The sequence below is a fragment of the Dermacentor variabilis genome, chromosome 1 (genome assembly GCF_050947875.1).
Source record: "Dermacentor variabilis isolate Ectoservices chromosome 1, ASM5094787v1, whole genome shotgun sequence".
Classification (NCBI taxonomy): domain Eukaryota; kingdom Metazoa; phylum Arthropoda; class Arachnida; order Ixodida; family Ixodidae; genus Dermacentor; species Dermacentor variabilis.
Genome location: NC_134568.1, coordinates 196,346,406 through 196,357,093, shown reverse-complemented (window position 1 = coordinate 196,357,093; position 10,688 = coordinate 196,346,406). Strand labels below are relative to the sequence as shown.

Sequence of the window (10,688 nt, the reverse complement as noted above, 5' to 3'; positions counted from 1 at the left end):
GCGCGCGCCCACACACACACACACACACACACACACACACACACACACACACACACACACACACACACACACACACACACACACACACACACACACACACACACACACACACACACACACACACACACACACTTGTATACGCGCGCATCAATGTTTCTGTACTTTCACGCGGAAAAATGTTACCACGTATTAAAACTCTATAAATTACAGACGGAAGAAGCCTTCGCAAGCGGCATTATGTAATACTGTAAAAGCTTTTTGATGCGAAAGCGTCAAATGGCTCATTGAGCGAAAAAGCTTCGCGTCTGTAGCAACGAAAGGGCACCTAAGAACCCATTTCCATTGGCTGCGACGCCACGTCATGAACGCCCCTCGACGGAGCACAGCGGCCGAAAGGGAACGCCTGTTGCCCCGCTAACGCGCCAGCTGTTGCGTGAGGGGAGAGGGCATCGCCTCAATGCCAGGTCACCCTCACTCTCGCTCTCGGAAGCCTGTGTTATCCACGCATTCATTGTACGCGCAAGCTCTTGCCTGCGTTCCAACTGCGCCTCGGTTGAGACCAAATCAAAACGTGCCAAGCGTCTCAACTTACGAACTCCTCGCTTGCCCGCGAGAAGTTCGTAACTCGAAGGACCGCTCATCTGCATTTAATTGGACATTACGGCTGATAAACTGATAAGTACTTAGGTGTCCTCCGATTTTTTCCACGAGGAGGCTGTTATCTGAACTACCTTAATTAGAGGGTGCCTTCTACTTGCGTAGTGCGCCAATGTCTCACACAACAGTCTTCTTTAACAGAGCTTTGACTGTCTGTCACTTCGGTCGCATTGCCGAAGTAGTGTTTGCCACAGTAAAAGCAAGTGAGCCTGCCTATAGGCTTGCTTCATTTCTACATGTCTTGTTTCCATGCTTATCGCTTCTCGATTAAAGTATAAGTCTTACGATAAACGAACTAAGGCTTCAGTGAAAACAATATAAAGACGTGAAGGATAACAGAGAACTTACATATAATAAAATTTTATGCAATTCAAATTCATTCTTACATATTCATCTCCTTGCCTTACATTACATGACGCTATAATGTTACTGAAATGCATCTGAGAATTCGAGTTCTTCCTTCCGGGAGAGTGATGCCGGGCTGACGCATTTGTTCGTTTCCAGTTTCTTGAAGCACGAGTCTATCAACTCACGTTCGAGTTACCATGTGCTCATTTTAAAAAATGCGGTCTTTACCAAGAACGCATTCCACTGTTCACAACGAAAGGCGAGGTGTTCTCCCGACTGATTTTTTGATGGCCAGCTTACATTTGCGTGCATGTTAATTTATACAACTGCCCATTTCTTTTATGTAACTCTTCCAACACCTAAGCGGAATCTTGTAAATTATATCGCTTATAGATTTGGTAAATTTATTTATGTGTTCTTTTGTTCCCGCGAGCTATAGGCGCATCTTTAGTGCCATCGATCATAGTCTTGACAAATTACGAGTACATGTGAAAAAATAGAAAATAAGGTTAACGTCATTTTTTTCTGTCTTGTTTACATTGTGACAGATTATGAAAATGCGTAATCTGTTGCGGCTTATTTCTTTCGGCTTTTTCAACCAGTATTCTTTTGCCTTATTTGATGTTCAGTCATGGTTGGAATTAAAAACGTACGTACGCACCGACATCCCCCGAAAACTTTTCCAGCCCTCCGAAAGCATATACAAGACACATTATAATAATTCGCTGCGGCACAACAGTACCACAAAAATAACAAAGCGAGACCAAATGACCTTGCCATTTGGGCTGGCTTTGCTGCCATACTTAATGACCGCTGATCACGTCTTGACATTCGTCGCCATTGTTGGCTTCTTTTCCTTTGTTTCGAGGGTAGATGTTTGCTCAATAAATAACTTGCTTTCAATCTCTCTATCGTAGTCATTCTGCCTGCTAACCGGTAAGGCAAGTGGGAAGTGTGAATACGCAAATAAAATGACGTCTGTCTTTATTATCCCTTTAAGAATAAGGTGTCAGGAACCATCACTGCTTGAGCGAACATTCCTTGTTCTTTGCTACTGGTAAGGTTCAGAACACCGAGATTTCAGGCGGCGCAGGTAAACTCGTCTATTACTGTCTTTAGGGGCCCACACGCGGCGCACAGCCAGCAGCACTTGCTGTCCGGTGAGATGACCTTGATCTGGCCCATGGCGCAGTCGGAGCTGCATGCCGACACTGGCGGCTCGCCGTCTTCAGTGTGCCACAAGACTTTCTCGGAGTCCAGGTGCAGTGTGTACGGCTCCCAGCGGCCGATCGCAATGTAGCCGTTGATGGAGCTGTTATCCAGGCGCCGGTAGTTATAGATACGGTAAGGGACAAGGCCATCACCGAGCTGATCGAAACGAACCACACTGCCAACGAGATCTGTGAATACCAAGGAAGACCATATTGAGGCGCCTTTAAAGCGCAGTGATCGGGGCAAGCTTGACCGAACAATAACTCTGTATTAGGTTCTGAAGCAATATTAAAACCGTGTTCGATCCTCACTGAATTGGGCTCTCTGAGAAATGCAATTTCTGCTTTTCTCAAGTTACCGTCTTCCTTTCTGTTATTAAATACATGCAACGATGTGTTAGAACCTCGTATAGTCGCCAGCTGCACCTCTGCTCTGACGTGCGATAAATATGGAAGCACCTCGAAGAACCATCAAGTCACCGTCAGTGCAGCGATAATGGTGCATTGGTCAATTCCTGCAGAGCGCGATGCAAATTAAGCTGGAATCAGCAGCAACTTTATTTGAGGGATTTATCTACTTTCTTATATTGTATTGCAGCTGTCAAGAGGTCACCCCAAAGTGTTTCATTATGGGGCCTCTTTCTGCATGAAAAATGTACCCACTGCTGTGTGTGCACTGAAACTGAATATTCAATTTAAACTTCAAAAACTGCACACGGGAAGAAGTCAGATATTAGTGAAAATCGATCTGACATTACATTAATTCTTTAATGCAATTACAATTCAAATTCTGATTTCACTCTGTATTACACTAGTTAGTATTTTTGTCCCCGAATCAGTCAGCTGCTCGCTTCTGACGACATAAAAAGGCGCCTTTCGCGTTTCCTGGGAAGCGCCTCAAAGTATTATTTGCGATAACAACTTATGTCTTGTCGTTGCACTGGTTGATGAAGATTCTTCTTTGTCACATGTGTCTTTGAGCTGTGCGCTTAACTGCCATTTTACTCTCAATGCTTAGTGTTTGCCAACGTTTGCACTGATTCGTGTCACCTTGTCTGACGGCTCTTGAATGCAAGTCCGTTCACGCATAGCAGTCTAAAGAAAAGAAAAAGGCCAAAAAGACGCAAATGTGTGCACCAATATCATAAAAGCAACAGCCCTCTTCGCTGAGTTCAAGCTGAATGATCCCGCTATATACCGCACTAACATAGAGGCTTCGCCAGTGCCTGTATGGTATACCTGCGCTTTGCGGAAGTTCTTCAACACGTGCAGATGAAGTGGTGGTTGATTGATGAGCACGCACGTGAGAGGCACCATTTTCTTGCAGCCCAAGTTTTATGCGAAGAGTCTTTAGTTTGTCGTTGTTACTCTTGGTTTTGTTTTTCCTTTCGTTTTTAGTGTTTTTCACTTTATAACTTCATAACGTTTACTATTATGCGAAACGTTTAACTGTACCTTTGTTTTCTTGGTTGTTTGCTCTATCCAGAATTGTACCAATTGAGCTGCTGTTGCCTGCCAAATGAACTTTTACGTTAACCATGCACAGGAGGTCCCAATTCAGCTTTAACTATGGGACCTGCTTCTGTATACCACTATCTGTATATTATATTTATGTAATAATAAAAAAAATGATTGATTGGTTGGTTCATTGATTGATTGATTGATTGATTGATTGATTGATTGATTGATTGATTGATTGATTGATCATCACTCCCCTCCCTACTCCTCTTCGCCAATTTGTGCAAAAGTCTGGTAGAGGTGCTTAATGAAAACGAAAATATCAACCATGATGACGATTTTGAGATATTTGATTTGGTTGTACTGAGAGGATGTGAAGCTGTGACTTAATGGTATAAGGCTCCAATTAGCAACGGGTGCGGCAAATGTAAGTCCAGTCAGCGAGAAAGGGTATACTAATACTCATATGCAAGGGCTGCAGATGGAAAAGTAATATTGTTGAAAAAATTCAGGTAATGAAGCTGACCAACACAGTATCTCGCACACACAAACGCCAACGTATTTAAAAAGAACTCTCCAGACCAACACAACACTAGCTTGGATACCAGATGCAAAACTATCGCTTCAAACTATCTTCATTTAGTGCGCAGTGGAGAGCTCACCTTCGAAAGTAGTGTTCAAGAGGTAATTCATGTAGAGGTTCTCTCCATCGAGGTTGCGGAATGCCTCGCAGTAGCTTTCGTTTTGTCCCCGACAAAGTTGTTTCGAGGCCTCATCCAGAGCATGCGCTAAAGCGTACACTGCATCCACTACGAACTGTATTTTAGCACCTTGACGGTATCCGGCGGACTCGTGGAGACGCAAAGAATCCGAGCAAGCCACCGACGTGTTGTTTTGCTGCGAAGGTTCAACGCTGCACTGAAACACGTCCTCCCAGTACTCCCTGAACCAAGGGTTACGCTTGTTGTTGTCCACTGTGAGGTTCTTCATGTACGCGTCGTATTCAGGAATAACCCTGGAGTCGAGCTCGATGGTGATGGCACCTTCGGCTTGGTCCTCCAGACCTTCGACGATCTGAGCCTGCGTGCCCCACCCGTCGCTGGCCAACCAGACGAAATGATTGCTGACATTAGCTCGTTTGGCGGCTGCCAAGAGAGCACGCGAATCCTCGCCGTGCGTGAATAGAGCTACGACACGAGCCTGTGGTCGGCGCAGTAAACTCTGGAGGATGGCATCGAAGGTAGCCTCGTCCGTCAGACGAGGCACTACTTCTACAACTGCGACGCAGAAGTTACCTGTCTTGGCGTCTCTCAGAAATGACGTCATGCCGGAGTCGCCGTACGCGCCTTCGGACGTCACGAGTGACACGTACGTCCAGTTGAAGTAGTGGACGATATCTGCCATGACGTGCGCCTGCAGTGTGTCCGGGGGAACGGTCCTCGCGAATAGGTCGTAACGGGTCTTGTCACCCAGTGAGCTGGCCGTGGATGCCGGGCTGATCTGGGGCACGTGAAAGAGACTGAGGAAACTGGCCACTTTCTGGGAAACCTCGCTGTAGGAACCGCCGATTATACCCGTAATTTTCTGCTTGTCCTTATCTAGATTGGGCAGCGACCCGTCGGCGCACTTTAATCTTCCCGTGTCAACCGGTGGATCGACGAACTGCAGCGTCTGCTTCAGTGCGTGCTCGCCGCTCGAACAAGTATCCAGTATCGTTGCACCGAGTGATATTCCGCCGAGCAAAGACGGGTCTTGATTGATTCGGTCTAAGGCAAACAACATGGCTTCCAGTCTCTGAACGCCACGCTCGCCGTTTATAGGGCCGCAACCGCTGCGGCCAGACCTGTGGTGCACAGGGAAAAGGCCTCCTATGATGATGTCGCCGGGAATCTCAATTCGTGCTCCTTGGCTTTCCAGCACTGTGAGTGCCAGCAGCGCGAGCTTGAGAGCCATGAATTCCGGCATTTCAACCTGCGAAATAGTGCACACGAAAATTGGGACAGAGATATTATGTAAGCCGAAGAAATTAAGAGACAGTGCCAAACGCTAATTACTGGCATCAGCGCGGCATATACTTCAACTCTCTATTCGCGATATATTAAATAGAAAGTCAAGTATGTCACGGTAATCAAATTTTTGCCTAGAGTGTATTTGCAGGTACAGTGCCTTCACTAGCTCTTCCAATGCGGTGTTAGGTTAGCAGGCTTATTTGGGACTTAGAGGTGGAGCTGTGGGAAGCACTACACTTCTTAATTTCTCACTCCATTTCACTTTAGAAGCCACTGTAGGATGCAGGACCATGTTTAGGCCATTATTTGTGGTTGACTTTCTTTTTACAATACGTTACAGGCTTTTGTAAGAAGCATACAATAAATATCGCATCACAAGATAGCAAAGCATGAACTCTGATAAAATAATAAAAAAGAAAGATACTGGCATGCTCTGCAAATTCGGAAACGTGCATGCAAACGCAAATTTATGTTCTCCTGTTTTTTTATTTTTGTTCTGTACAATATACTTTCTCATTGTTTTATTTCGCGCAATATGTCATTTATGCTCGTACCTTATATCAAACCTTGTGTTCTCTCTCTCACACATCATGTATATTGTAGCGAAGAAGAGTGACGCTATAGTCGGCCATCGTCTCCAACGCTTTTGTTCGGGGAACGCCGCTCGTGCTGGGAGTCCGTGCTCTGCTCCAACGATCGGTCCCAAACGCCTTATATATATATATATATATATATATATATATATATATATATATATATATATATATATATATATATATATATATATATATATATATATATATATATATATATATATATATATATATATATATAGAGAGAGAGAGAGAGAGAGAGAGAGACTCTGCCACTGAAAAGGCGAGGCAGGGCAACTAGTGACGGAGGTGTTGGTAGCGCGATTTGCGCCACCGATGTGCTTTCCTCGCGGTGGTCCATGATAGCGATAAGCAGGCACAGCGGCTGCACGCCCGGCTAAACGCTACGTTCGTTTGTAAGCAGAGCGTTTGGCAGCGCTCAAATCACGACGCGCAAGCGGACATGTCACGTGGTGTTCTTTTTGCATTTCGCGAGCATGTGCGCTAAGCGGAAAAACACTAACGCATAATAGCTAGAAAGTTAGAAACTGTCTACTCGGACGTTTTGCGAAGCGCTCTTGGAATTTCCGCCTAACTCCGTTGCTTCAGAAGTTGGTTAATTAATCTTGACTAGTTACGCAATTAAGCAGAATAAAACAAATGTGTGGCTTACTCCACACAGCAGTCAGCAACATGCATTTGGCCGCGTCGTCTTAGAGTGCATCGGCATATTCTTAAATATTCTTAAACTCTGGCTAAGGTGAGCCGGGGCACCCTGTATGTATATTGAATGAATAAATTTATTTCCATAAATATACAAGTTTATAGAGGGTATAAGGAAAAAAGTTACAAAAGAGCAACTTGACTAGTCCTTAAACCTTCTCGTGACAGCAGCAGCAGAAACCAAATAAGGCAAAAAGGGAGGGTAAGCGAGAAAGACCAAAACAAAAACAATAAACGTTCTCATACAAATGTTCAAACAGCAAATATCAATAGAAAAAATACATAACTCAATAAAAAGAAGCCTACTTATACAGAGACTAAAGGCTAATAGGCACCAAAGTAATTTATTAACTTGTTTGTACTGCAAGAAAAACATCAATACCATCGTTCATTAACTTATTTAATAATTGCGGTAAAGTGTATGAAAGCTTTTGTTTCGCATAGTTGGTACGTGGGTATGGCACAAACCAATATTCCGGAAATCTTGTAGCATAATAGCTTCTATTTCGTGTCAAGTTAGCTATAGACTTGGCGTGGTTAATGTTTTTCTGGCACTCCTTACCGTATGTTAACGCTAAGCGAAAATTGAAGAGATCAGGAGCTTTAAGTATATTTAGGTCGTTAAATAATGAATTAGTTGGAAAGTCAAATGGCACATTGCACACAAAACGAATAGCTCTCTTTTGCAGACGAAAAATACGATTAATATTAGTGGCAGATGTTGTGCCCCAAACCAGGCAGCCGTAATTTAGGTGGCAAAGAAATAAAGAGTTATAGAGCAGAAGTTTTACCTTCTGTGGAATCTGTTTAATAGTGAAAAGAAAGCTTGTTTGCTAAAAAATTAGTATGACATTTCCAAGACATGTCATGATCAAAGAAAACACCTAAGGTTTTAATGGAATTCACAAGCATGATTTTTGAAGAGCCAAGTTTAATGTCACCTTTCAGGAGAGCATTCTTATTCTTGGCATGAAACAAAATTGCTTTGGTTTTTCCCGTGTTGATTTTCAACCCATTTTCGACAAACCAAGTATATAATTTTTTAAGCCCACAATTCGCAACTGTAAGCAGTGTTACAGCATTACTTGAGGAAAACAACGCGGTTGCATCATCAGCATATAAAATAAACTTGGTGTTGAAATCTACGTTAACAATATCATTAATAAAGATATTAAAGAGAAGAGGGCCTAAAATGCTGCCGTGCGGAACGCCAATATGCACTGGTTTAACTTGGGATGAAATGTTAATAATTTGCACAAATTGGCATCTATGACAAAGATATGACCTAATCAAGTCTAAAGCTATGCCACGAATACCATAGCGATTTGTTTTATGTAACAGAAGCTCGTGGTTAATACAATCAAATGCCTTGCTAAAGTCTATTAAAATACCTAGAGTAAGAAGGCCTTTATAAAAATTATTTAAATTGAATGTTTTTTGCTGAAGCAGGGCAAGTACACACACACACACACATATATATATATATATATATTGTTACGGGGAGATAAGACGCTTGACAATATTGTTACAAGGTATATATAACAAGCAGAATACAGGCATATAAGATGGAGCCCTTACGCACGGCTATCGGCGATCGTCGTCGGTCCTCTCATCATCGTTCGTTACTGCGGCGCCTGGTGGCAACGTATATTGCACATAGCTCGACACAGTTTATCTGATTAAATCATTCTTCTTCGTTTTACCTTTCAATAACTTCCATCTAGTCCCATGATCAGCTACAGTTTATTCGCGTGTTTTGTCAAGTGCGGCAGTATACCAAGATCGTTGCTGTGCGCCACAATAAACATTATTATTATTATTATTATTATTATTATTATTATTATTATTATTATTATTATTATTATTATTATTATTATTATTATTATTATTATTATTATTATTATTATTATTATTATTATTATTGCTGTTGTTGTTGTTGTAACTGCTGTAATCATGAAAAGAAACTGAAATGTGGAACACCTTCCCGAAATGAAAGGGAACGCCAACAGAGTTAGGTTGAAAGGCCGCGCCCCATGAAGGGAATAAATCTGAAGCATGAGTGACTATAAGGCCCTTGCGGCGTGCACCTACTTTATAATAAATAAACATTATGCATGCTTGTAAAAAAAACGCATGTATGCGTTTGCTGGTTTTGCATAGCCTGTTAATCTCATGTATGCGACAATGCCTTGGCCAGTGTTTTTTTTTTTGCACCATAAGCAGTTCCCTCTCACCTTTTTAGCTATACCGCTAAGAAAATGGAAGTGTGTATTCAAATCAGTGTGCAAATTTCCTTCAACAGCATTCCTTTGAGAGACCCGTATCGTCTGTAATGCGTATTGATCTTCTACAAACAGACACGTCATTTCAGTTGAACGCCGGGTCATACACAAAAATTAACTTGATGACCGCCATTGCACCATATTCTGTAAACCAGCCACAACTCTTTACCTACTGCTACATTCTGTTCAGCAACTCAGGAAGGTTCAGAACATAATTATTTCTGCGCGTATGACCTGTGGCCCGGCTGAAAAAAAGAAAGACAAAGAAGACTCCGAGTGGCAGCATGATCTTACAGGGCGCACTGAAGCCAACCGAGGCACTAATTGGATGTTATTTTTCGCGAGCTTTACAGAATCTACTGATATGCTGGGGCAGGAATGCAGTTTTAAGTACCTCTCACTGAACATTGGGATCGGAATTACGCGCGGCGGCGGCACTAGCGGGCCAAAACGTCTTCACGAAGCACCGCCTCAGCGAGCAACTGCCTCGCGGGCGTGATCTGCGCCTGCGCCGTTACGTCAGCGGGGCCCGGGAATGGGTAACGGTAGAGGTATGATGGGGTCCGTTTTACCAGCACACGGTATACGAGTCGGCGTATGCACCGTGAATAACACAGGGTGTGTTCTTGCAAAGCCGGGCTCTCAGATAACGCGAAAGGTATACGGTCAGCTCGGTCTCGGCAAAGAAATGCAGAATGGCTTTAAAAAACAAGGAAAATGGTGGCAGCTTGCGAGTGGACATCGCGGCCACAGAGCTAATAAAGTTGTCAAAAAAAGAGTTTCCACCTTCGAGTGTGGCACCACATCTGTGTTCGATACAGCGAGCGAAAGATTATATGTCGCGGGAAAAAAAAAAACGAAATAGTCCATAAGGTATACACACCTGACTGCGGTACCTCTTACCGTTTACTGCAGCAGGAAACAACCCTCTCGATAGGGTAATCAAGGCAAACCGATAGGCAAACCGACCGCGAGAAAGTTGGCCGGCTTTTCGGCAACGCTCAGAAGCGCATCGGCGCGTTGCAACTTGTCCTCGTGAAGAAGAGCGGGCTTTTCCCAAGTCGCTTCGAAGTGCGGCAGACAGCGTTCGGAAACATGGCTATCTCGAAGACACATGCTCTTCCAGTCTGGTTATCACACGCAGCCACAAGGCTTCCATTAATAAAGAAAGAAAAAAGAAAGAAAAGACCGCTTCAAGCGACTTCACGAGTAACGTGAAACCAGGCAGCGCAATATGGAGTGAGGGGGAACGGGACATTTTATCTTGGGTCACACGCGCGGCGGGAAGTCCGCTAAAGTCTACGCAGTTTTCATGCACAGAAGTTTACAAACGCCGGCACTGAATTTTCTAGCGCAGATATTACCGCAGACATAACTTTTTTTATAACGCACGCTAACCTGTATATA

The 10,688-nt window shown here is 43.5% G+C and overlaps 1 protein-coding gene across 2 annotated transcripts; it reads right to left on the bottom strand.

Moving 5' to 3' along the window:
• Nucleotides 1-1,964: 1,964 nt before the first annotated feature.
• On the bottom strand, nt 1,965-10,375 carry LOC142590443 (metabotropic glutamate receptor-like). 2 transcript variants are annotated; one of them, XM_075702573.1, is made up of 3 exons: nt 10,185-10,375; nt 4,337-5,645; nt 1,965-2,405 (listed from the first exon to the last, which is right to left on the bottom strand). In XM_075702573.1, the coding sequence occupies exons 2-3, from the start codon at nt 5,637-5,639 to the stop codon at nt 2,086-2,088; spliced, it is 1,623 nt and encodes a 540-aa protein (XP_075558688.1). In that variant the 5' UTR covers nt 5,640-5,645; nt 10,185-10,375; the 3' UTR covers nt 1,965-2,085. The 2 variants fall into 2 exon arrangements, with proteins under 2 accessions (XP_075558688.1, XP_075558684.1); XM_075702569.1 differs by having other exon boundaries at nt 10,165-10,374.
• Nucleotides 10,376-10,688: the final 313 nt, after the last annotated feature.